The sequence below is a fragment of the Mauremys reevesii genome, linkage group 11 (genome assembly GCF_016161935.1).
Source record: "Mauremys reevesii isolate NIE-2019 linkage group 11, ASM1616193v1, whole genome shotgun sequence".
NCBI classification, from domain to species: Eukaryota; Metazoa; Chordata; order Testudines; family Geoemydidae; genus Mauremys; species Mauremys reevesii.
The window spans coordinates 13,739,091-13,767,081 of NC_052633.1; the positions used below are offsets into that span (position 1 = coordinate 13,739,091).

General features: G+C 42.8%; 1 protein-coding gene across 11 annotated transcripts in view; it reads left to right on the forward strand.

The window, feature by feature from the left end:
* The window catches only part of ERBB4 (erb-b2 receptor tyrosine kinase 4), a 1,095,893-nt gene that overhangs the window by 897,983 nt on the left and 169,919 nt on the right, over positions 1–27,991 (forward strand). For all 11 annotated transcript variants that reach the window (XM_039494132.1, XM_039494133.1, XM_039494137.1 and 8 more), the window contains 3 exons: positions 17,898–18,030; positions 21,949–22,071; positions 25,515–25,613. In XM_039494132.1, the coding sequence (XP_039350066.1) occupies positions 17,898–18,030; positions 21,949–22,071; positions 25,515–25,613 (355 nt within the window). The remainder of the gene's footprint in view (positions 1–17,897; positions 18,031–21,948; positions 22,072–25,514; positions 25,614–27,991) is intronic.

Sequence of the window (27,991 nt, forward strand, 5' to 3'; positions counted from 1 at the left end):
AGGCCCACTGTCACCTGAGGAAGTCATGTATTTTGTCTGAATAAATAATTTTCTTATTTTAAAGAGTTATTTCTGAATTTATATTTAATGTGGTGCATTTGGGGACAAGTGGTCTTCCCTCTGTATGAATTTACATTAATAGTAGAAATTTGAGGATCTATATTTATCTAGGGTGTTATGCCCTGCTCATTAACAAGGTATTTGAGCACCTTAGATTGTCCCTTAATGCAGATGGTTAGTTGTTTTCTTCTTCTTAAAGATGCATTGCTCTGAGGTGCTGTTTGTAGTTACAGATGTATATTCAGTATTAGGGAGTTATTTGAAGTTGATGCAGTTTATGCAAAGGCTCCAAGTGACATATAGATTTACACAAAGATGCATTATCTTTAGAAAATGCGGATAATGTTTTTGTTTGTGTAACCTTTTGACATCATCAGGGGAGTTGCCTTGAGGGAAGACTGTAATTTTAACAAACGCCTCACATTATTTTTCATTCTGAACTAAAATTTAACAAAATCAGCTCGATACACTGGTAAGCAGGCTTCCTTCCAGACATGTCAGCCATTAAGTCCACAAAAGATAATGCAGATAATCATTTTTGGAGACATTCACAGTTGAGCAAGTTATTAAAAAGAGAAGAAATGGTTGTGGGATAACGTGAAAAGCAGGTGCTGGCAGGTCCTGATGGAGGTTTGTTGGCAGAGGAGGTTTGCACTGTGCCTGCCTACTCAATGCATGTCTCTGGCCAATGCTACTAATCCCTCACTTTCAAGTGTACAACGTTCAGAGAAAAATTCAAGAACAAAGTCAAAATGTAGTGATGCAGGCAAAGGCCAGATTTTGGTTCAACAAAACTGGATGAAACAAGTTTTCATATAAGTCCTGACTTGTAAAATTCATGAAGCCTTATGTGCAGTAAAATTGGCACAAATACAATTTCCCCTCAACCTTCACAGTAAAAACCTGCCAATAATTTCCTCAAACAACTTGTCTTAGACTCCCATCCAAACCCTGTTTATAACACACACTGTCGATTACAAAAATACAACCCAACAAACCAATATGCCATCATTCATTTGTCTTTCTAGTGGTTTATTTATTATTATTATTATTTTATTTCCTGTTATTTTGCAAATTATTTCATTTTAACATTTAGGTCTCAGGACTTCATACACTCTAAACAATTTATTGTGCAGCTATAACTAGCTGACAGTAAAGGGTAGCTCAAATGGGTCTTAAGAGGTAACTTAGGCAGTAACCCAAGGAAGTCTGAGGGAGGCGAGAAATAAGATATGGGAATGGAGAAACAGAAGCCAACAAGGAACAAAGGGTGAATGTTAATTTATCTCCAAAGACCATTTTAGGCATAGGCTAAGTAGACAGCCCCCTACAGATGGTTCTACAGGAATAATGCAGAGATTGCTTCAGTCACTCAGGAACATATTAATCTTGAATTACTCTTCTGTGGTTATGGTTTCTGCACACCCTGTTTCTGCTCAGTCAAGTTCAATAGACATCTTTAATTAACACACACATCCTGAAACTCTTTGCACTGCTGGCTAACAAAGCACTCAACTGAAGCACTGCTGTGTCTCACACAAAGGAGTGTGGAGAATGTCTGGGAACTGTAGACATCCACTGCAGATGACTGAACAAACACACGGGAATCCTTGTGGAAGAAAGAAAATGGCACAGGCTATTAATTATATTACTGTGTATTATTGATCAAGCACCACAGATTAAATATGCTTCCTGTCTCAACTAGCTTGTCATCTAAGGTTCCGATCCTTGCAGCATCAGGGTCTAAATTAGATGCAGACGGTATAGTCCAAATATAACCTCATGCATACGATAAAGGTTCATGGTTGAATGTCAAATTCACAGATAGCCATTGGATTTTTCTTTTCTTTTAAACACCTCATTTATTGGAAGAAGTAGAGTTTTGAGGAGGAATTTGATTGTAAAGAGGGGAGGTCACCTGGCAAACAAGGAGAGCAAGGAAGGTTCAAGAGCAGGGCACTGGGTCAAGAACTGAGAGGAGGAGACAAAAGAGATGGTCAAGTAGGAGGAGAGAAGACAATAGAAAGAACAGGAGGAAATTAAGACTACAAATATGATTCATCTTTTTAACTGTGAGAGCAGTTAACCATTGGAACAGTTTACCTAGTGAGATGGTAGCTTATCCATCAGATGAAATCTTTAAGTCAGGACTCCTTGTCTTTCTAAATTATATGCTCTAGTTCTACCAAAAGTTATGTGCGTAATGCAGAAATCACTGGGCGAGGTTCTACACCCTGTTATGCAGGAGCCAGACTAGATTATCATAATGGTCCCTTCTAGACTTAACATGTGTGTAGGTTGGTCAGAAGAAAGCAGCAGAGAAATAAGTGAGAGGGAGGGAGGGTGACCAGACAGCAAATGTGAAAAATCAGGACAGGGGGTGGGGAGTAATAGGAGCCTATATAAGAAAAAGACCCCAAAATTGGGAGTGTCCCTATAAAATCGGGACATCTGGTCACCCTGGGTGGGGGGGATGACTTCTAATCTAGCAATTCACCAATGCAGCTGCAGCCAGATCTGTCTTCTACTTGTCAACTCTGGGCCTGATCCAAAGCCAATTGAAGTCACTGGGAGCCTTTTCATTGATTTCAATGGGCTTTGGATAGGCCCTGAGCTGCTTAGTTTAATAACTTTTCTCACTGAACCGTGTAAATTCTAGAAGTAAATTATCAGTCTACCTGCCCATCATGAATTTCTGGAGGAAAAAATGTATTGTCACATCAAAAATGGGCCAGCAGCCATTAATAAGCATCATCTCAATCACAGTAAGGATAACAGACAAAGAACAGATTGAAAGGATATTCTAGCTTTCCAGTAGATGTGTGGGTTTTTTTTCTTGTGACAGTGATATCCTTTGCATGTAGATGAATTGGAGGCAAAGTGCAATATTGCCTCACCATTGCAGCTTTGTGTGAATTGGCTCTGTTAAGTTGTCAAACGGCTCAGAAGCCAGATTCCTGTCATCGACAGGTTCACGTAATCTTTCAAGCACTGTTTCTCTCCCACAGCAAAGATAGGTCTGTAACTGGGGGTGGATTGGCATTTAGTTAGAAAGGATTAGGGGAGGGGTAGCTCAGTGGTTTGAGCATTGGCCTGCTTAAACCCAGGGTTGTGAGTTCAATCCTTGAGGAGGCCACTTAGGAATCTGGGGCAAAAGAAAAAAATTGGTCCTGCTAGTGAAGACAGGGGACTGGACTTGATGCCCTTTCAAGGTCCCTTCCAGTTCTAGGAGATTGGTATGTCTCCAATTATTGGGGGGTAAAGAGGCAACCAAAGATGTATCAGCATCTTTACTTTGGTTTTCTCTAGCAGGGTGTCCCAAGTTTTCTCATAGTCCTTCCCTAAGAACTGAAAATTCACTTGGAAATCTAGCGCTCCACATATTTAAAACATGTGATGTGTGGCAAATGACCTTTGATGGGGAGGGAGAGGTGCAGCTGGACCTTCCCTCTGGATATATTCCTTGATCGTAAGCAGGGTCCTGACTTCTCTGTTGGATTAGATGTCCATTCAAGGCTTCTGTCATAAACAGACAGTTAAGAGCTAATTCCTCTTTTACCTGTGAAGGGTTAAGAAGTTCACATAGCCCAGCTGACACCTGACCAGAAGAACCAATGGTGGGACAAGATGTTTTCAAACAGGGGAATCAGTCTTTTGACTGTTCAGAAAAGTTTGTGCCAGAGCAAAGGATCCAGGAATCAGCCATCTAACATTTCTTAAAAGTAGTACGTGTTTAAAGAAGGAATGTTGATGGCTGATTCCTGGATCCTTCACTCTGGCACAAACTTTTCTGAACATTCAGAAGACTGATTTCCCTCTTTGAAAACATCTTGTCCCCCCATTGATTCCTCTGGTCAGGTGTCAGCTAGGCTATGTGAAATGAATACTGAGGTTTTTCTCTGCAGTCAACAGAAGGAAATGTCTGCGTGTTTAAACCAGCTCACCACTTCCTGGATGCTTGTCCAACAATATTCTGAGAGAGGGCTGGCATAAGTAGAAGGGAGCTAGAGTGCCTGGAACACCGAGTGACCTTTGCAACATATGCAATGAATTTTGGGTTGGTCTCCCATACAGAGATTTGAGAGAAAGGAGGACTGTTTAACCTGGTTATACACACCCTTTTAGGTGGTCCCATTGATGTAATATAAACACATGAAGACAATTTTTCACCATTTTGAACAGTGTGCTAACCATGGACCTAAACCATTTTTGGAATCAATTATGTCACATCCTGGTTACAAACATGGTAACAGGTTTTAATGTAGACAGATCTACAGTGATTTATCCCAGGCCACACAGCAAGTCACTGGCAGAGTCGGGAGTAGAAATCAGGTCTCTTGAAACATAGTCTTTGCTCTGATCGGTGTCCTTGCTTATATGATTAGCTGCCGATGCCAGTTTTGCCCAAATAATCTGAACCTATTTAGTCTGCAAAATTGGATTGAAAGACTCATAAGATAAAGATTTTTTTTATTTCCTCTTTCTGGTAAGGCTGGAGAGAGAATAAGAAAAGCCTTTCATCTGGTACTGAAGCAGATCTAGTTACAGTTCTAACTTGAAACAGGATGTGCAAAGGGACTTGGGAGTGAAAAAACATTTCAAACACCAAAAACAGATTGGTTTGAGTCTCGAATGAAGGTTTGCTTTAGCCAAATAGGTGCATCTATTCCTTATAAAATATAGACTTCTTCATGGCAATTTTTAGTATTATAACTCCTCCCTTAACCACATTCCCTCCCCAAGTTTGACACCCATCCAGTACAATTGCCCTGGTCTGAAATGGAGGTCAGAAATAGAGCTGAAAATTCTGTTTTATAACTTTGATCATTGAGCTTTCTTTTTATTTTACTTCTGTGGGAGAGGAATTGAGAAAATTAAATTGAAGCCAAATGCTATATGGATATAGCTAGAATTGCCAGGAAATTCAGATTTATGGTTATAAATCCATCCTAGTATTTTGACCAATAGCATAAGCACCCTTGAACATATTATATATGCATTGGAATTCTTAGGCATATCATAGTATCCATTTCTTTTCCCATAAGCCTTGCATTTGTTTATACCAGTCTCTTCAATTTCTCTTATCTTTTTCATCCCCTTAATCAAATGGGATTTTCTAATGATTGGTATAATTTATGTAGGACATTTTCACAGATAGAATACTACTCCTGTTATATAATAGTGAAAACTCCCAAAGTAGCATCAGGCATAAGCAGAAATACAGTATACCTTGTTATGCATCTACTTTGGATTCTTCTTGATATTTATGAGCACTGGTTAAGTTTATTCCCTCATATGTTTCACACAGATAAATTTTGCATATTTGGAATTTAATGAGAAATAACAAGAGTACGTGTTTGAATGTAAATACAGTACTGTGGCCATTTTCAGGCATTTATTAGAATACCAAAAAGTATCAGTGCACATGCAGGACTAACTACTACCATTGTTTGTTGCTTGACTATGAGAGGAAGTATATCCTAATCAGAGGGTGACCAGGTGTCCGGTTTTTTATTTGAACACCAGGTCGAAAAGGGGCCCTGGCGGTTCCAGTCAGCACTGCTGACGGGACCATTAAAAGTCCTGCTGGTGGTGTAGCAGGGCTAAGGCAGGCTAGTCCCTACCTGCCCTGGCACTGCGCCACGCCCTGGAAGGGGCCAGCAGGTCTGGCTCCTAGGCAAGGGTGCCACGGGGCTCTGCCCACTGCCCCCACCCTGAGCACTGGCTCCCCACTCTTGGCCAATGGGAGCTGGGGTGGGGAGGGCAGTGCCTGCAAGTGAGAGCAGCGTGCGAAGCCTCCTGCCCCCGCCCCCCATCCTAGGTGCCAGACCTGCTGGCCGCTTCCAGGGCGCGGCGCGGTGCCAGGACAGGTAGGGACTAGCCTGCCTTAGCCCTGCAGCACCGCTGACCGGGATCTGACGGGGTAAGCCCAAGCCCAAGCTCCAACCCTCTGCTCCAGCCCTGAGCCCCCTGCCCAAACCCAGAGCCCCCTCCTGCACCAACCTCATCCCTGGCCACACCTCAGAGCCCAGAGCCCCCTCCCACACCCTCAACCCCTCATCCCCAGCTCCACCCCAGAGCTCTTGCAATCCAGCCTCCAGGAGCATCCTTGGTCATGAGGATGGAGCCGAGTCTGTGTCAGATGCATCTGATGCTCCTGGAGGTTGGTATTGCACTTCAAATCCCTCAGCCCCAGCCCCCAGCCTGGAGCCCCCTCCTGCACCCCAAATGCCTCATCCCTGGCCCCATCCCAGAGCCCGCACCCCCTCTCACACCCCAACCCCCCCGCCTCAACCCGCAGCCCCCTCATGCACTCCAAATCCCTCATCCCAGCCCCGCCTCAGAGCCCACACCCCTGCCTCAGCCCAGTGAAAATGAGTGAGGGTGGGGGACAGAGAGCAACCGAGGGAGGGGGAATGTAGTGAGTGGGGGGGCAGGCAGGGGCGGGGTTAGGGTGTTCAGTTTTGTGTGATTAGAAAGTTGGAACCTTATCTACTCATTTATAGAAGCACACACATTATATAGATTTAGATAGATTATATGAACATGCTATTAAAAGGAAAGCACATCAAGGCTAGACTGATGGACCCTCCATGCATCTTAATATAGATGCCAAATACAGTGTAATACAATTTAAATGGCCAGATTAAGGATTGACAAACCCTTGTTGAACAGAACTCCCATTGAAATCTATGTGAGCTCTGCACATGGGTGGCTTGCAGGACATCCATTGACAAAGATCATGCATGTTCTCACCTGCTCGTTTCTTTCAATTGTTTCCTACCAAAATGTATGGCTCAACCTCCGATGTCCCAGCCCTTCTGCCCTGACTCTTGGTTTCAATGGGACTGCTCCTGGGATGAAGTTGCAGGAGTGCCAAGTTACTACAGAGATGTGCTGAGCTCCTTGAACTCTAATTAGCATCTAAGGGAACTGAGAGTGATCATGACTTCACAGGATCAGCCCCTGAAAAAAGCAAACAATGAAGCCATAAAGGCCTGGAAAGCACAACTTCTGAAGCAAGGAAGTTTGTAAAAGACTGCAGAACCAGCACAGAGATGCAATCCTAGCTATTCTGGTCTGAATTCTTCCTGGAGCCTGAGGAAGCTGAAGCTATCCTAGATAATTCTACAGCTGGGACTGAAGAGTCCGTGTTCACCACCAGTAAGCTAAAGTTCATTAAATCTGCACTGTGATTCTTAATCTCTTGGATAACGGCTCTCAAAGGGACTCCAATAACCATGAAGGCTAGCATTCCAAAAACAAATCAAAGGAAATAGAACTGTGCCTTACTGAGAGAGAAGGACAGCAGCAAAGACAGACACACGCTTAAAGGGGTCTCCTGTTCTCTAAAGTAAGAAAATGGAGACCTTTGAGCTCAGGAGTCAATGCTCTGATGGATAGTCAGTTGGGATCCCCCAGGGAAAGGGCGACTGACATGGAGTCCTTCCTCCATTGTCTTTTGTGCCTGGCACTAAGAAAGGGCAGTGGTCAAGACACTGAAGCTGAGTGAAATCATAGGCTCTGTAAACTAATCTGAGGATGAACCAAATGCTCAATGTAATTAGTATGTATATTTTATATTACACTGATAGAGTATTTAATGCCGGACCTCAACTCAAGTGTATGAACTGCAACAATTTAGCTAAAACACTCTACTCCCTCCCTGATTCTTACCTCTTTCTTAGGCTCCATAACCTTCCAGAGATGCTTTTATAGTTGGGAGAAGCAACTTTTGAATCCTCCAGGCAGGGTTTCCCCAGATTCTGTAAAGGTTTGCGGATTCTCTAACTTGTATGGATCATTATGGGACTCATTTAATCAATGACTGGAAAGTAGCCACTTCTGTAGTGGAACATAGCAGCGATGTAATAGTGCACAGTGGCATCACAAAAACAGCTCAGTGCAGGAAGAGAGGAAGAATACTGTGCTCGAATAAACAAATGTCATACAATTGGTTGTTTGAAAAATGTACACCTTCAAGAGTTCCTATTCACAGTTCTTCATTCATGGTATGTGATGGGTCACCTGAATGACTTCTTGTTCTTTCTGTACCTTGATTGGATGACTGAAAGCTTCTAGAGAGCGGAATAATGTCTGATTGCTGTGTTGAGTCATAAATACCCAGGCTCACATACATGTGGGCACACTAACAAACAACTGTTCACAATTTTCGGTGTGTGAACAAACACATCTCCATGCATGTTTACATAGTTGTGCATAACTGTAAATAAAGAGCGGCATGAATTTGATTGAACCGCGCTATCAATTGCAATGCTAGTGTATTTCCAGTAATGCAGGATTTACAGTATTTACTCAGCTCTATGCACAAGCTTTGAGGTGGAGGTGGAATCTCTGAATAATTATGCTTGAGTTCTGCCTTTTCTGTGAAAAGTTATACAGGTTGGAGGGTGAAGATAATGCAGAATCTACTAAAGCACAGTTGAATTTAGTTTACCTGTCCACTTTTGCTAGGAGTGAATTGCATATTTTGGTCACAGAGATTAAGCAATGAAAAAAAAAATCCTATCCAACAATTCTTGTGATGTTTCCATTCAGGTCAAGATGGAGTGTTGCCTCCTGGGACCTATATTCTCCGTTATACACACCTCCCTATTAAAATTTTGGTTGGCCATTGATTGAATTGGGTCATACCACCATATTTTACTCATCCAGTTCTCCAAGTTGTATGACACTTTCTGCCATATAAAGTGTTGCTTAATAATGTTTTAATTGACTTAATATGCCAGTAAAATATTGGATGGAGAAAAGGATTGGCCTAATTATGCACTCTGAAAACCACAGTCTGACCAAATTTAAACTACTGTGGTTCTCATGAAGTATGTGTTTCCATGATAGACTGACCTGCTGGCGTATGATATCCTACAACTGAGTGTGCTACATGCTTACATTTGAAGAAAGCACATTTTCAGTTTAATAATCTCAATTGTACAAAATGAAACATTGAGTCAACTGCATGCAACTTGCTATAGCGAAGCCCCTGTACTGTATCTCAGTTTATGGACCCAACATGTACTCTTTATGTATGCAGAGGGGAGCTGCTTAAGTGGAAGCCAATGGTCTTTGTCACAAATCAGCCCATCAGTGCACACTATCGATATGACTCTAGTTTTCTTTCAGTGAAGCAAAAATTACTCTTTCCAAAGAAAATGGAAAATATGACAAGAATATAAATGGATTGTTCTTTGACTTGATGAACCTGCTTCACCTGTGAGTCAAATCTAGTGGATTTAGCTGCCTTTCCATCACTGATAAATCAATCCACTTTATCCAGGAGCTAACTTGGCATATTTTATAAGAGGCATTAATCCATTTAAACGACAAGCCTGGCAACAAAGTCACCATGCAAGGTCTTACCAGTAACTTTCCCTTTCTTCCTTTTGTGGTGGAAAAGAAAAATCTCAGCGTAAAAATATCAAGTATGCTGTAGTGTCAAATGGTCATCTCTACTGTATGTAGATAAAAGCACCTATATTTTCCTACCATGATAATTGGTACCTTATCATTAATTATTTATTCCCAGACAAAAACTGTATTGATATGGAGTTAAAATTGTGACTACATATCAATCATTTCTGGTGAAAACAAGACAAGGATGTTTTAATTTTCACAAAACAAACATTCAAAATTCAGGGCTAAAATTAACCTTAAGGAAATCTAGTATAGAAATGAATAGTTACGCCACCCAGACAGTCTTAAACCTATCATTTCGTGACACCATGCAATAATCGTACAATTATAATATATATTAGTGTTTGTGGTCCCAAATGAGACTGACTTTTAAAGACATATTATTCTTCCTGCCCCTCCACATATTTTACAAAATGAAATTACCCATCATACTATTAAAGTGAAATATAATATTATCACATTAAGAGACAGTTAGGACATATTTTTACCAATTAACTGACATTCCCACAGTGTTTGTTCATCACATTGGCATTTGGCTTCCATTTCAGTAAAAACTTTTCTCATAATCAAAACAGGTAAACATCTCTAAACATTGGCACCATGTGTTAAACAGTTTGCGTTTGTTTTGAGGATAGCAAGAGGCATGTCTTGATTAATAGTTTATTTTAATAATGGGAAGAACTTATTTCCAGAATGATGCTAGCGATCAATTTTGTAAGATACTGAGAACTCTAGCCCTGATCCAGTAAATCTCTTAAATAAATATATGTAATTCTAAGCATGTGAGTACTTTAGCTGGTCAGTTTCCCCCCCTATAAAATGGGGGTAGTGATACTGCCCTCCTTTGTAAAGTATTTGAGAGCTACTGATAAAAAGTGTTGCATAAAAGAGCTCAGTATTATTGTTGCTCACATACTTAAAGTTATGCAAATACTTTAGTACCTTGCTGAATCAGTGCCTAAAATGGACATGGATGTGGTCAAAGAGAATTGCCATTTTGGATACAAATACATTTTTGTCAATACTGGATGTGTCTACACTGGGAAACGTTATCGTGTTTAAACATGAGTTTTAACTGCTGAGTTAGTTAATTAAATACTAACCATGACTTTGTAGTCAGTGTAGACAAGGATAAGTTTTGGTTTAAAGCCTGCTGGAACCCAGATTTAAGCATGACTAGTTGACATAATCTTGAACACGGTTGGCCCTTGTTTACACTGAATATAGAGTTGTGGCCAGCATTATGTCAGCTAGCTTGATTGTTTAAAAAGAAGTGTTTAAACATGATAACATTTTCTAATACAGACAAGTTTCTCCACAGTGTTCAGTTACTCTTTACTTACGAGCCAAAAAAAAGCCAAGAAGTGGTAGAGAAGAAATCACTATTCTCTGAACTAAAAAAATGTGTAATGTTCCCTGAATAAACACAAAGCAAGGCCCATCTTATATATGCAAGCAGTGTTAGCCTATTTCTTCTCCCACGTCAACGGACTTCAGAAGAGCGAAGTTATTCTAACACTGAATGCTTTTGGAAATCCCACTTGTAGAACTTACTGAGGATGGGTGAAGAGAAGAGAGATGCTATTAAAACACATTTGAAAACAATTTATGTGCCATTCTGACTTAATAGGGAATTTCATATTTTGTTTACAGAGTACCTAAGCTTCCAGGAGAGGCAGGTCTCTAATAGTAAAACATTATGGTCATGTGAATTCCTTATGGGGGAGTGGGGGGAATATGCCATATGCAAAATTTGAGAATTGTCTGTCAGAAAATGATAGCCTCTAGTTAAAGAATGCCTTACCAGAAAAAAACAGCAAGAAGCTGCTGCTTACCAGCATTCAAGGTGATAATGAATCCTACATGGCTATATTAAAATTTATTTTTAAAAAACCCTATAGCTCTCTAAAAACCAGACTTCAAAGCTCAATGTATTTACATTTTATAGTATGTGGTTTAATATTGAAGATGGGCTGGGGAGAGAAGACCTGTTCTTCTTTCTCTGTGGACCAAAATTTTGTCTTTTTCTCCTGTTTGCCAATCGAGAGTATGAAATCACTTACTACTCTATGTAATTAATTAGGCTATGTTATCTGGTTTTTGCAGTGTTGTAGATGTTTTGGAGCAGTTGGAATGATGTTACGTGCCCCCCTATTGAGCGCCCTCATACATCTTGGAATACAAACTTTGAACTTTCATCTCAATTTTGGTGTACTTCTAAATATGAAAACACTGAACTCATTTAAAAGAAAACAGATATTTCTCCACAGGGGATCCTAGGATCCTGCTTTCAGTATTCAGCCACATGCCCACAGTTTCCAGGTTAGAAGTCAGAATATTTCTTCTAGCGTATTTTTCTAATAATGAAAAGCTGGCAGTGTGCAATCTGCCCCCATGTAAGGGTGTAGTGCAGAGTTGTGGTGCCCGAGGAGTAGAGCAGGGACTGAATGGTGATTCAAGGCACTACATATGGCTTAGAATGGCCAGGGATAGCCAGTGGAGAATTCCCTTTGCAGAGTGGAACTCTCCGCCCCAATGTAACCGAAGGATTTTCTGTGGCCAGGATCAATATGGAGCTTATGCCAGTGACAGAAGTTCGAATAGGCTCCCAGCTGTTCTAATTTCCACCAGAGCCAGGCAGGATCAGAGAGCCAGCAACCAGCTTCCTGCAGCTGTCACTCTCTACTACGTCTTAGCATAGCTGGGACATAGAGAATTGGGACCTCAGTGTTTTTGAAAATGATTTATGAGAATCTCCATTTTGGTGAGGAAACTTGCTTTGATGTCTCATGGTTGACATTCTTACACTTAATTTTCATGAAACTCATTTTAAGCCTGTGGTAAAAGTGGCGGGAGGAGGCAACTGCTGGTGATTGCATTCAGAAACGGATTGTTTTGTAACAATAATGTAAGTGGATTAAGCTCTTCATGCTACCAGAGATAAGGGGTTATGAGTCCAGTCACCCATCAAGCTGAGGCCATGGCTAGGTGGCTGTGGCACATGCAAAAAGATCGAGATTAAAAAACATAATGGGAAAAGGTTTCATGCCTGCGATTAAACTCTGATCAACACCACCTTGCACGGATCAGTGTTAAGCCCACTTTCATTAAGGAGCCTTATTAATGACAGTGAAGGAAAGGGTAAACAGCATATTAATGAAATTTGCAGATGATATTAAATGTGAGGTGTTGCAAACACCAGAGACAGTAGAGAAATGGGCTCAGTGAGGTTAGAAATATAGACCGGAAATGAAACAAGTCTTAATGACAACCAAAAGAGCAAGTTAAGAAACCGAAGTATTAAAAAAAAAAAGAGAGAGAGAAATGAGTGATACTTGCAAAAAATTAGTGCCTAAAACTGATCAAGGGATGATAGTGAACAGCAGAGAAATGTGTGGTTTCAGTGCGGTTATGGTGTCAAAAAAGGGATGGAGTCAAAAGACTTGTCATTTAAAACAGGAGAAAGCACTTGACATTTGACTCTGGGGAGGAACTCAGCATTGGCAGGACGATGAACAGGCTGATCTAATGTCTCTTTCCCTCTGTAATGTTTGCGAGGTTATATGACTTTTAAGTCCTGATTGGGGAGCTGTAAATGAAGTACTGTTACAATGAAGGAAATGTTTCCTATTCCATTCCAAAGCAAAACCTACCCCACTTTTATTACTTAAGTCCTATTGGGTAACACTTAGCAATGCTTGTTTCAAGTCCCCCACTTTTGGGGGCATAAGAATGAGTTGGGTGTTTACACTCAGCTCCTGAAGTTTTGAATAACACATGCAAATTTCAGAGGGCTTGAGACTTGATTTGGATTACCTGCAAATATTTGAATACCTAAGTGATGTGTTAAGCACCTAAGGATTCATCACTTTCCTATGGGTGAGCATGATAGTGAACATTTAAATATGGAGCATGGCAGATTTAAATTTCTGCTGTCTGAATTTGATACAGTACTTCCGACTGGTCAGATTTGTGGTAGGAAGCAGTTGAAGGAATCCACTGGGATTTTCAGCAGGTTACTCAATGTAAAACTCCTGTCAATTTTCAACAGCAGTACAGCATGATATTAATAGGTCATAAGCATTCTTTCAGTGTCACCAGTGTATAGTGCAGGAGTGTACTTGTAGAGAGAGGTCTTCACAAAAAAAAATCTTTTATCATTGTCCAATTGACAGCTTCGCCTAGTGTCACTTTTTCAGAACCCCCTTTGGGAGAGCCTTTGTTTTGTTATTTGAATGAGAAATAGTAAGATCTACATGTCTTTTTAATGAGAGTTTCTACCTACGGAAATAATAAAATACTATAGTAAAAGCAGAGATAATGGATGAGGAGCTGCGACACCTCACAGCTTGATTTCTAGCTATTAAATTAGACTTTTGTGAAAACGTATTTATACAACTGGAGACACAAGATGAGTGAGGTAATATCGGTTATTGAACCAACTTCTGTTGATGAGAGGAACAAGATGTCACCACACAGAGCTGCTCTTCAGGTCTGGGGAAGGTGTGTGTGTGTGTGTGTGTGTGTGTGTACCACTTGACCCAGGACTGAAAAGCGGCCATGTCTGTGGGGGAACTGGGCTGTCATTGCATAACAACATTAGCAATGTTATACAGCTCATTTGTATCCATTTGAAAATAAAGTAGACATTTAGGCAGGCAGAATGTAATATCATGCTGTGTGAAACTTTCATAATGACTCCTAAAACCCAACAAAATGATTTCATGTTTTCTTAAACACCTGGAACTTTCACCAGGTCACAACACTGCTCTCTCTAACCTCGCAGTGTCTGAATTTGCCCTTGTTGACCATCACCTAGTCTTTTCCAGCATTGTCCATCAGCTCTTTCTCTCTCATCCTGTCACTTAGCCTTTCTGTGACATCCCGTCTATTGCACTGATGACTCCTTGTCTGCTTTCAGTTCTCTCCTCCTCTTTCTTTTCTTCTGTTGATATTCCATTGATTCTCTTCATCCCTCGCTCTCCTTCACCCGTTTCTCTTTTGTCCCCTCTCCATTCGGAAAGTCTGCCGTGCCAACCCCCAGCCCTGCCTCATTCCCCAACATCTGCTTCCATTCCCGCTCTCCCAATGCAGACTCTCTGTGGTGGAAATCATATGACCCAGGCTGACTTCCTCCATTACAAATTCATTCTCTCTTCCTTTAGATCTCCTGTCTTCCTAACTAAACAACTCTACCTCTCCAACTGCATTGAATCCCATGTCCTCAATCCCAGTCACATTTTGCCACGTTTGGCTCACTCCTCAAACTCTTCTGCCTCCACTTCTCTCTCCACCCAGGATCTCACCAATTTCTTCAAAGAGATAATTGACAAAGAATGATACAACCTTCCCTCTCCCCTCCTACAACTCTTCCCTCCTCCTCTCCTGCCACAGACTCAGAAGTTTCTTGTCTGCTCTCCTACTCTAATCACTCTACATGAGCCATTGACCTCCATCCCAACTCCTGATCTTCCTTGTGCCCACCCTCATCCCCTCCCTTACCCATCTCCTTAGCCCTTTGCTCTCCCCTGACTCTTACCCCTAGAAATATGGGCATGCTTTAGTCTCTCCCATTTTAAAATAACCCACCCTTGACCCCACTTGCCTTTCCAAATATTGCCCCTTTTCCCTTTCATTTCTAAGCTAATTGAATGCACTGTTTATCATTACTGTCTGGAGTTTCTCTTCTCAAATTCCATCCTAGACCCTCTCCAATCCAGCTTCTGCCCCTTGTGCTCCACAGAAACCGCTCTCACCAAAATGTACAATTGCCTCTTTCTAGCGGAAGCTCAGAACCTATCCTCCTCCTCCTTGACCTATCAGCCACCTTTAGCACAGCTGACCATGGTCTTTGCGAAATCTTGTCCTTGCTTGGCTTCCATGACTCTGTCTTTTCACCTCTCTAATAGCTCCTTCAGCATGTCCTTTGGAGAACCCCCATAATCTCCCCTCCAGCATTCTGAGGGAATTCCACATGACTCCATCTTTGCTCTCTTCTCTTCTCCCTCTCTACACCTTATATCTGGGTAAGCTCTTCCACAAACACAAATCCAGCTACCATCTCTATGCTGAGAACTGAGATCTACTCTCTCTCTACTCCAGCTGTCTCCATCTGTCCAAATTCAAGTATTGGTCTGTCTCTAACATTTCCTCATGGATGTCTAACCATCAGCTCAAATTTAAAATGCCTAAAACAGAGCTTACTCCTCCCTTCAAGTCTTCCCCACAACCTCCTTTCTATATCACATGGACAGCACCACCATCCTGCCTGTCTCTCGGGCCCATATTCTGGGTGTCTGGAATCTTTAGATTCAGATCTCTGTCAAAGTCCTCACATTCAGGCAATACCTTAGTCTTTCAGATTCTTTCTACGTAACATCTCTAAGATATAGCCTTTCATATCCATCTACTCAGCTAAATCTCTCATCCAGGCATACATCTCACATCTTGACCACCGCAACACCCTTTTCTCTGGCCTTGACAAATGCAATCGTATCCTGCTCGTAGGCATTCAGAATGCCTCTGCAAAGATTGTTTTGCTAGCCCATCACTTTGACCATGTCACCGCTCTCTTTGCATCCCTCCACCGACTCCCCTTTCTTTATCACATCAAACATGCTCTACTTGTCTTACTTTAAAAGGCCTTCCCAGACTATCCCTACCCTACCTATCTTCTCTCATTCACTGTGGAGATGTCCACTCCCACCTCCAATTGCCCACTTGTTTTTAAAAAGGAATCCTTGTGCTCTCTCTCAGGCTGCTCCTCATGCTTTGGAGAAGCTCCTCAGAAACATCTGGAAAGCTACCTCGTAAACCTCCTTCAAATCCCTCCTCCAAACTTTCCTTTTACCATGGTGCCTACAAAAAGCTGACAACACTTAGGCTTCTGGTGTGCTGAGGCCACAGCCTGCCATGTTGACCAATAGTGGCTCGTTGTTTCCTTGTTCTCACCATTTGTCTGTCTGTTGTCTTTTGTTTTACACTTGCAGCGATTTGGGGCAGGTCCCATCTTTTCTTCTGTGTTTGTACAGTGCCTAGCACAGCGGGGTCCTGGTCTATGACAAGGGCTCAAAGTTGCTAGGGTAATACTAAGTGTGACGGGGTACGTAAAACTTACTATACTACAGCCCCGAAGGGGTTCCAGCACAGAGTAGCTGTGGCTATTTGGTTCACCAGCAAGAATTGAGGTGAGAGACGATAGGGGTGGCTGGAGAAGCTGAGAACTACCCTGCATCAGCAGCATACTTACAGAGAGCTGCCCAAGGTGTAGGATCAGAAGCCCTGGTTGGATTGGAGTGAGACTGCCAAGGTGTGGGGAGTAGAAGCCGTTAAGGGGTTACTCCTTCCCCTATGCTCCTTGAGCTGAAGGAGAACTGTACTCCTTGCTTCCAGGTCCAGGACGAATACGACATAAGGATTTGAGATTAGCTGGAGTTGAACTAAGAGGCTATGGTCGTAAAGATCTGGTGTACTCCCAAGGAATCCATGACCAGATGAAAGGGGCTGAACTCCCCCTCAGAAGTTCACAAACCTTTTGTGCAGCTGGGGCTGAGTTGTGGGGGCCAGGGAGGGATTTGTGATTTTGTGTGCAAGCCATGCATAATTTGGCAGCGCCACATGGTTTCAACCTTAAACAAGACCTAAATCATCAGTCTTTATCTATCATTTGAGTTTTAGCATTTGTTTGAGCCCAAATATCACAGCAAAACTTAGAGGGTACAATCCACTGAACACTTATCAACTAAAACTGCTGAATTGTGCACAGCTCTGATATTTACCTAAGGTGAAATTTATATGGACACTGGGAGCTAACATCCTAACTCTTGCAAAAACATCAGGGTTTCAGGTTTACAGCTCCATTGAAACATGACACCTACAATAGTACAGTATCTTAAGCGTGCTTTCTGAAGAGCCCCATGCAGCAACGTCTCTGGAATTATGTGCCTCTTTCAGAACCAGCCTTGATTAACTTACAATCACAGCCCAAAGTGGTATCAGTTACTCTTTCATAATTTGTGTTATTTTTTAATCTAAATATGCAAAAAAGAAGAGTTAATCTAGTCAGATTTATAAAGGAAGACCTCAGATTAGTTATGTTCCTTGCAGAACAAGCTTCTGGTACATGTATCCTCATTTTGCCATTGCAGGTTTGCATTTGCCATCAGAGTGCATGTTGTGTTTCCTTGTCCACGACTTCACAAGTGTGCATTAAAAACTAATATCCTAGATGTGATAATGGAAATCAATGCCACACTTAATGAGCTTTCCTTGATTTATCATCTGACATTACTGCATTTTGAGAGCTATACGCTTCATAAGTTTTCCAGGTGGTTTATTTCATGCATGCAGCTGTTCTTTGCTCTGTTTCCCTGCCTTGCATTAAAGTCTTTGATTCTGATTGGTAGAACCCCCCTGATTGCTGCAGGCGTGATTGGTGGACTCTTTATCATCATCATTGTGGGCCTGACGTTTGCCGTTTATGTTCGGCGGAAAAGCATCAAAAAGAAGAGGGCCTTGCGGAGGTTCCTGGAGACCGAGGTGAGGATATTTTCTGTTGTACCTCTCAGAAAAGCTGAATATTTGAAAAGATGCAGAGTATTTCTCTACTTTTTTTCACACAATATATTAGGGTTCTAATCCAACGCCCACTGAGTCCCTGGAAATACTTCCATAGAATGGACTTATTGGACAGTGTGAATGAAGCTATTCTAGGATATTCGTTTTTTGTTGATACATCCAGAGGTGCTGACTTTCTGATTTCCCAGGAGTGCTCAGACTCCCAACCCCATCCCAGGCCCCGCCCCTGCTCCACCCCTTCCCCCAAGTTCCTGCCTCTTCCTGCTCTGCCCCCGCCCTGCCTCTTCCCACCCCATTCCACCCCCTCCTCCAAGCATGCCCCTCCCTCACACTTCCTTTCCCTGCCCCCGCTCCTTCGCCTCCCCCCAGCGCCTCCTGCCCTCCACTGAACAGCTGATACTCAGTGTAGGAGGGGGAGGAGCTGATCGGCAAGGCCCTTTGGCGGGCAGAAGGCGCTGGGGGAAGGGGAAAGAGCTGATTGGCAGGGCCCATTGGTGGGTGCTGAGTACCCACTATTTTTTTCCGTGGGTGATCTGGGGCTGGAGCACCCACGGAGTCAGCACCTATGAATATATTAATTCATATATTGTAATGATAAGGGAGCGTTTTGAACATCTTGTCTGACATACATGTCCCAATCCTGTTCCCAACAGAAATTAGGCCCTAATTCATCTAATCACTTAATCATATATTCAAAGCCCATTGAAGTCAGTGGTCAGACTCCAGTTGTCTTCAGTGGACTTTGCATCAGACCCTTGCGGAAAGCGAATGGTGTTAAGCACATGCGTACGTGCCGGAACTCTCATTTATTACATGTTTGTACAGTGGGTAAGACAATGTGGCCTCAACCTGTTTGAGGCCTGTAGGCACAATATAAATAACAACAAAATTGCTTTGCTGAATTGGGAACTTACTCCTCAAACTTCCATTGAATCAGAAGGGAACTGGACTGGGCCCATAGTCCCATTGGCAAAAAAGTGAGACGGAGCCATAGAACAAACTATTTGGGCTCAATGTAGCCCGCCTACCACCTTGGCTTCACTATTGGGGGGAAAAACCAAGTCCCAGTGCTCTTCAAAAGCTTTATTTTTGGTTGGAAGTGCATATTTGATCATCATTAAAGTTTAATCTTAAAATTTCAGCTACAAATGAAGGTTGACACAGGATCTCCTAAACTCTATAGGTCTGACACACTTTCAGAGATGCATAGTACAGACAGATCCCTCTAAAGAAAAAAAAAAGTTTAGGAAAACCAACAGTCATTGCTCGTCTGATTCCATTGTGTTACGACTGGTGTCATTAAACCCTTGCTCCTGCTCCCATTGAATTCAGTGGTGTGAGATTGATCCCAAATGACTTCCATAGCAACATTGTGTTTTCATTAAGCTTCTTCCTGAATGGCTGCAACTCTAACCTGTGCCAGTTGGCAGCCATTCCCCAAGGGACTGCCCAGTGGCTGAGCACTTGTGACAGTTGCCATCTTGGCTGAGACACCATGGAGTGAACCAGGGACATCCACAGCTAAAAGTATGAGTTGCTATAGCTTGAGCTAAAGAGCCAGGCTTTTTAGCTGAGGTCTGTAATAGATCCATAACCGCTGTACATCAACACACACTTCCACTCTTGTTATATCTCCTTCTTGCTGCTCTCCACCCCATCGTGCTGCTGTGTTGGTCAGCTGTTGGGGAGGGTGGTATAGGTACACCAACTCTTCATCTTCTAGGGATGGCCTTAGACTGCCAGGGCAGCACAAAGGGGAACAGGAATTATTTGGGGGAAACTTCTGTGGGAATCTATGACGTGAACCAGAGATTGTGGCCCTGTGTGTGTTCACCTTCTCCCATAGCTGTATTTTATTTATTTTTATTTTTTTACATTTGGCCTACATCTTCCACCATAATGAGTATTGAAAAGTAAACTATATTAGGGGGGAAGCAAACTATGAAAATATCGCTCTGTCAAACTCTCTGCACTCACTTGGCTTGTTGCTGTTTGTTTTTGTTATGTATTTTCTTAAAGTACTTTTTAAAAGTAATTTCCAGCTACTGGTATTTCTACTTGCATCAAAGCAGTTTGTTCAGCTAACGAAGTAGTCCATGATGCTCATAGAAGCATGATAATAGTGTTCAAACTGAAGAGCACAATGCACTTAGACTTGTAAACAGACACTTTGAAATACTGCAGTGGTTTCAAAGCAATTTGAGTAGGAGTAGCCCTTAATTATTTTCCTTATCCTGAGAGAGGACAGGCTATTTGTCAGTGTTTAGAGTATTGTCCTTTTCATTTATTTTTTCATTTATTTTTAAAGAAACATTGTTTTTTAGTCAAAGGCTGTATGTCGCTGAGATCGGATGACTTTTTGATTGAGCATACATACTGTTGTTCTTCATTCACAAACTTTGCTGGATCATAATTCACAACGTACCAGTGCTTGCAATAAATTAGTTGCGGCTGTAAATTCTTGTTCTACTGCAGATGTTTTCTGCTTCTGAAAAAGCTGCCCTCCTTTAAGGCACAACTAAAGCTTAGAACAGCGGTTTCCAAACTTCAACAACCTGCGAACCCCTTTCACTAAAATGTCAAGTCTCATGAACCCCCTCCTAAAACTGAATATTTCCAGGGATTTTCTCCCTTACCTCAGCAAAAATTATAAAAGCAGTGATATTGGAAATATAAAATTTGTATGTATGACATGCTTATTACACACTATTTAGTAATTATTATTTGTCATTACAGTATTTTTATTACATTATGAAATTGGCAACACTCTTCCAAGATCTCACTTTTGTAGCTTGTATCACTTTTGATTAAGCCTGTTATAAGAAAAGGCTATCAGAGGCACCAGTAGAAAAAAGGGGCTCGGGGGCAAAGGGGCTCGATGGCACCACTGGAAAACTGGGGGGGCCCGCAAGGGGAGGGGGCACTGACGTGGGAGCAGCATGTGACCCTTCTTCCCCCCTCCCCACGTACTGGCGCCTCTGGGTCCTATGTTTCATCAAGGAGAATCAGATGTGAAATAGCAGGAAGGTATTTAAGATGCCATCTCAAAGAGTTCCTCCTACACACGCATTCAGGTCGTGAGCAGTCCAGGCAAACAATACATGGACAACAAAGCTTAAACTTGTTCTTCATAAAAATTTAAAAACAACACTAGCCGCCTATTTAATTTTAAAAACAGCAAAAAATATCCACCTCCCTTTCTATTTTGTATAAGGAGTCTTGAAGTTTAAATCTCCTCAGTGTGATAGATAGGCTTGCTTTGATCTGCTTAGCTCTTGGAAGTCCCCCATGCTGCCCGGGGTCCCTATGGACAGCTCTGTCCACCATTAGGGATTTTTTTCCCCGGAACCCCATGTAACATTTCATGAACCCCGGTTTGGGAACCACTGGCTTAGAGCAATGAGCCTTACCTGCAAAAAGAGGATAAGAATTTGATGAATCAATAAGTCACCATTATTCAAAAGCAAAACAGCCACTTTTAAAGGGCACTAAAATTGCCAAAAATAGAATATGGTGCACTGATAATAAACGCTGTGTTTCCATCAGATAGAAAACATTTATATTGCTGCAATTAGCAAAAGTCATTGGGGACATATTGTGACACTGATTCAGTTTCCAGTTCCTAATGCCATCGTGCAGCCCCTAGTGGAAATTATGTACTCCCCTAGAATCCTGCAGCTGCTTTCTGTTGGTTTTTTACTGGCCTTGATTGGTTTCACTTGAAGAATCGATAGCCCTGGCACCACTAGATCCATTGCTTTATTCTAATAACTAGTTAGCCAACTGAACTGAGTAGGAACCAGATGAACATTTTCAACAGGGATTCTCACGAGGTCTTCCTGTGTCCAGTGCCTAATCCTGATGGATTTTGATTTGCAGCTGGTGGAGCCCTTGACCCCAAGTGGCACAGCACCCAACCAAGCACAGCTTCGCATCCTGAAGGAAACTGAACTAAAGCGAGTCAAGGTCCTTGGCTCTGGGGCCTTTGGAACCGTGTATAAGGCAAGTATCTTCACTAAACAGCATCGCGTGGCCTTATTTCTGGTTTGAACCCTACGGATCACTGAAAGTGTTACGTCACAGTGTGGGACCCAGCTCTTGTCTATACAACAGATGGGCTTGAATCATAATCCACATCCCACAGCCTGTCCGGGGAGTTCATCTCTGGGTATGATGATGCATCTTGAGTACACTTCTAGTTTCATCTGCTGATTTCAGCTTCACATGGTAAAGACAAAAGCGTTACTCCATGTAGAGAAAAATAATGTCACACACAAACATACAGACATGACAAATATACAGGATAGATAGTCTTGAAGTTAAAGAACAGGAATGGGATTTTGTGGTTCTATTTGTCACTCAATAACTGACGTAGTGTGCACATTGTGCAAGCCAGTTAATTTCTATACCTCATTTGACCAAGCTGTAAAATGAGTATAATAATAATTATCTCCCTTATATAATAATAGAAGCATAATTAGCTAAGCTGTGATCCTTTCCCCATTAAAAACAATGGCAAGTCTCTCTTAAGGTTTATTAAGCACTTCAGATTCCACAGTTTAAAGATCATAGTTAAAGTACTTAGAAGTACTAAGTTGAAAAAGAAGAGGGGGGAATCACATTTTCAACATTTTGTAATTAAACTTGTGATGAAATTGCAAAATTCCAAGAAAACTGACCAGCACCTATAATTAAGGCTAAGATTTTATCATGGTTATTTTTAGTAAAAGTCACGGGCAATAAACAAAAATTCACGGAGCCCATGATCTGTCCGTTACGTTACTAAAGATAACAGGGTGGCAGGGCTAGGTAGGGGGGAGAAATGGAGTCCCATGTGTGGGGGGACTGACAGGCTGAGCCCCCTGCCATGGCGGGGAGCAGAGCCCCAGCTCCAGAAGCCGCAGTGGTGGGCACAGCTATGGAAGGCACATGGCCCACACTCCAGCGCTGGCCACAGCTGCGGGACAGGGGTGCATGGTCCCGGCTGCAGCCCGCGGCAGAAGCCACAGGGCTGAGGTGCGTGGCCCCAGCTGAAGCCCCCGCCAAGCTTGGGATGCCATGGGGCTGGGGCACACAGCACACAGCCCCTCCTGCAGCCCGCATCGGAAGTGGCGGGGCTGGGGCTGCAGGGTCTTGGTACCATCCAGCCCCAGTTGCAGGGCAGGGGCGCACAGTCCTGCCTCCTCCTCCTGAAGCCCTAGAAGTCATGGAAGTCCAGTAAAGTCACAGAACAGTGACCGCCATGACTAAATCATAGCCTTACCCATACTTATAATTGTCTGAAAAGATGAGGGAGGAGGGGAGTGTGAGAACTGGTGGGTGGGGGGAAATCTTGTTTTTTCCTTTCTTTCCAATTTTGAAATTTCATCTACACTTCTAAATTCCCAAAATGTTGTTGACTCTAGTACGATTCTCGCTGAGTGTCTCACTTGTTCCTTTTCCCACGTACGTGCACGTAGAATGTACGCACTCCTAGGCACGCTTGAAATGTGACCAATGCCGGTTTAGCTATGCTCCAACATCACAATCACCGAGAAAGCTGGGAAGGGGAAAAATGTTTCTTATAATTACAGAACAAAGCACAGACAACATGGGATGTGGAAAAGTAAGGATTAGCTGCTCTCAAGCTCAGTTTAAAGCTTAAGTGTACTTTTCACTGGAGAAAATACGTTTCGCAGAAGGGGGCATCGATCCTAGCATATCATGGTACAGTCCATGTATGATGTGTATGACCCAGAGCTTGTGTGACCCTCCCCTCCCCAGTCTCCTGTAACACCTCTATCAATGGCAGTTTGCTCCAGAGGCCTGACAAGGAGGCAGAAATTGCTCCTGGGAGTGTCTACCCTCCTCTGCCCAGCTGTTCCAGATCAGTCAATAACTGTCCCCTCACCCACCCAACAGGGACAGAGAGAGGAACGGAGCCCAGTATAGGCTCCTTGTGGAAGTGGAGCAGAGACATGCAGGCAGGAGCAACAGAGGTCAGAGCCACGTGGCTGCAGCTATGGGACAGAAAGGAACAAGGACTGTGCTTCTGCAATGTGGCAAACAATGTCTTATACTGGGTAGCTGCGATAGGAAATGGGGCCCCGGGTGCTAGAGCCAGAAAGGAACCCAGCCAAGTTCTCTGCTGCCGGTACCCATTCACTGTAAGTTGAGGCCTACCCAAATTGACATTCCTAATTACACCACTGGTTGGAAGCAATGCCGAGCAAAGGAACATGTACAGTTCTGTGTGTCGTGGGCATGCTGACATTACTGAGCAGAAATGGCTGAAAAAAGAGTTTTCATGTCAAGAAGGTTCATTTACACTACAGTTTTGCCTTTGAATTTCCGATAGGGAGGATGTATCCAGTGGGGCCCTGCAGAGATCTGTCCTGGGTCTGTTACTAGTCAATATTTTCATTAATGACTTGGATAATGGTGTGGAGAATGTGTTTATAAAATTTGTGGGTGACACCAAGCTGGGAAGCGTTGCAAGCACTTTGGAGGACAGGGTTAGATTTCAAAACAGCCCTGACAAATTAGAGAAGTGATCTGAAATCAATAAGACGCAATTCAATAAAGACAAGTGCAAAGTACTGCATCTAGGAAGGAAAAATCAAATGCACTGCTATAAAATGGGAAATAACGGGCTAGGCAGTAAGATTGCTGAAGAGGATCTGTGGACCAGAAATTGGCTATGAGCCAACATATGCAGATGTGAAAAAGGCTAATATCATTCTGGGGTGTATTAATAGGACTGTCTTATGTAAGACACGGGAGGTGATTGTCCTGCTCTAGTTGGCACTGGTGAGGCCTCATCTGGAGTACTGTGTCCAGTTCTGGGCACAACATTTTAAGAAAAATGTGGACAAATTGGAGAGAGTCCAGAGGAGAGCAACAAAAATGATAAAGTTTAGAAAACCTGACCTATGATGAAAGGTTAAAAAAACCTGGGCCTGTTTAGTCCTGAGGAAAAAAAACTGAGGGGGGAACTGAGAAGAGGCTTCAAATATGTTAAGGGCAGTTATAAAGAGGACAGTTTGTTCTCCATGGCCAGTGAAGGTAGGACAGGAAATAATCAGCTACATCTGCAGCAAGGGAGATTTAGGTTAGATATTAGGAGAAATCTTTGTAACTCTAAGGGTAGCTAAGCTCTGGAATAAGCTTTGAAGGGAGTGGGATGGGATCCCCATCACTGAAGGTTTTCAAGAACAGGTTGGACAAACACCTGTCAGGGACGATCTAGGTTTACTTAGTCCTACCTCAGTATAAAGAGTTGGACTAGATGACCTCTTGAGGTCCCTTCCAGCCCTACATTGCTATGATTCAGTGCACTTACTGTGTGTGTTTTGAGTTCTAATGTTCCTTGCTGAACTGGATATTGTATAATGAAAAGAAGCCTAGCCATGGAGAAAGATTTAACAACTGGCGTGGAGTTAACTTTTGTATCTTTTTTTCCCTAGGGTATTTGGGTTCCTGAAGGAGAAACAGTAAAGATTCCTGTGGCTATTAAAATCCTTAATGAGACGACTGGTCCCAAGGCAAATGTGGAGTTCATGGATGTAAGTAAGAGGTGTACAGCCTCTCTGACTGTGCCTAAATATAACATGCTAGTGCTGACAGTGGAATCAAATCAGTCACATTTAAAGGTAATTTTCTGCCTACGTTTTTAAATTTTCTTTATATTTCAGTGTTAAGTGGATGCCTGTATAAAGGCTCTAGGTGCCCTGAAACTTAATTAAGTCTGTGTCTATGCTACGATTCCCGTGCTCATATACACATATTTGTGCTAGCTCATATCTACCTAGCGTGTGTATAAATAGTAGTGTAGTCATGGTACCATGGGCAGCAGCATAAAGTATAAAGCCACCTAAAAGCAGCGGGTACGTCCTGGGCAGAGCTCGGCCAGGCCTCTGCTGCCGTTACCCATGTTACCATGGCTATTTATCCTTGTGCTAGCTAGCTGAAAGCTAACGCGAATATATGCGCACAAGCAGGGGAATCCGCTCCTAGCATAGACGTAGCCTGATGTTACAACACAGTACCCTCGGTAGCAACAGAGTCAGGTTTTGTATAGAACCCTTGGCTCTCCTGCACCTCCCCCCTGTCATTTGGGGAACTTATCCTCAGCCATCTCTATACGGCAATCTTCAAAAGTAAGGCTCACAACATCAGATGTGTTAAATCAGCCGCGCTCCAGGGAAGCCAGTGCAGGCAGGCAGGTATACACCAGCAGAGGAGCTGCCCCTAAACATTTATCATACCGAGGTCATTATAGAAAACTACCCCAGAACACTGGGGTAAAGCCAATTGCCACAATATGGAAAGGGCCAGATTCTCCAGTCTGGCCTTACAATGACTGGAGGTAGCCGGTGGACAACTCCCTTTATGCTGAAGTAGTCTCCACTGGGGCGCTGCCTACCCTGCTCCCTTAGAGGAATGGGGGTAGGGCATGTGTGTAAAGGGGTGCGTGGTGGAACAGCTGGCATGAGGTCCCCAGTAGCAAAAGTCAGAGCAGGCCCCTGGCTGCTCTAACTTCCTCCAGCACCAGGCAATGAGGGTTCTGCAATAAGCAACCACGTGTAAACGGGGGAAAGTAACTGAGACAAAGTATATTGGGTTTTTATTACCTCATCAGTTTTAATAATCTAGAGCAGTGGTTCTCAAACTGTGGGCGGGACCCCAAAGTGGGTCGCGACCCCGTTTTAATGGGGTTGCCAGGGCTGGCTTAGACTTGCTGGGGCCTGGGGTTAAAGCCGAAGCCTGGGCGGTGAGGCTCAGGTTACAGGCCTTCTGCCTGCGGCTGAAGCCTTTTGGCTTTGCCAACTCCCTCCCCCCCGGGGCGGTGGGGCTTGGGTGGGCTCAGGTTTTGGTGCCCCCTCCTGGGGTTGTGTAGTAATTTTTGTTTTCAGAAGAGGGTCGTGGTGCAATGAAGTTTGAGAACCCCTGATCTAGAGTGTTGTTAGTGAGAGGTTGGGATCATATTTTTATAAATAAGTTTTATATTCCTGGAGTCTGTAAGTGCAATTTTCAGCTCAGTGCTAAGAGAAAAGGTCATTGACCTTAGGAACATGTGTGTCTCATGCAGTGACAATATTTTGACAGTCCATATGAGTTTTCTACTTGTTTTTGGCAAGTCCTAAATTATAAAATTCCTCTTCTGAACTGGGAAATTACAGAAGACTTTTGCATTTCTAAGGTTGTGTGTGTGTGTGTAACTTGATTAGCATTAATGATAGCAGAAACCAAATGGAGACTGTGCTCCCATCATGTGGTCTACTCTGTCACTGGGAAACCAGCAGAAACGTACAATTACAGCTTCAACTATTTCAGACAAATTACCATGTGTGAACTCTCAGGCAGTCAGGCTAACACTGAGATCAAGGTATTTTCAATGCTTTTCAGAGCACTGCACAGTTCATGCTGATGACATCAATAATCATTGTTCACAAAGAAGTAAGCAAAAGTAGGCCATATTGACTTCTGCTCTGATAGAAACACCCAGTGGAGGAGGGCTAAGGAGGATCGAATGTTTACTTAATGGGCAAAATAACAGTCAGGCTTCTAAGTGAGTAGTAATAACTATAGATATCTGAAACATTAGGGCCCTGATGCATCATAGTCAAGCCTCCCTGTGAAATAAATGTGCAAAGAATGAAGGGCCAGTCAGTGGGAACTGAGCCTCTCTACTTAATGGCAGAATTCAACTCTGTGGGCCAAAATCTCAGCCAGTGCAAATTTGGCACAGCTTCATTCACATCAGTGGAGCTATGTAGTTCACACCAGCTGAGTATCTGGCCCTGTCTGTTTATAAAGTATAAAATAAGAAAACAATCATATATAATTGTACATACATAATGCTTGTCATCCCTTGATCTCAAAGCAGCTCAGAAAGAAGGGCACATAAAGACGGGGGTACTGGGCACCGAGAGGGGAAGTG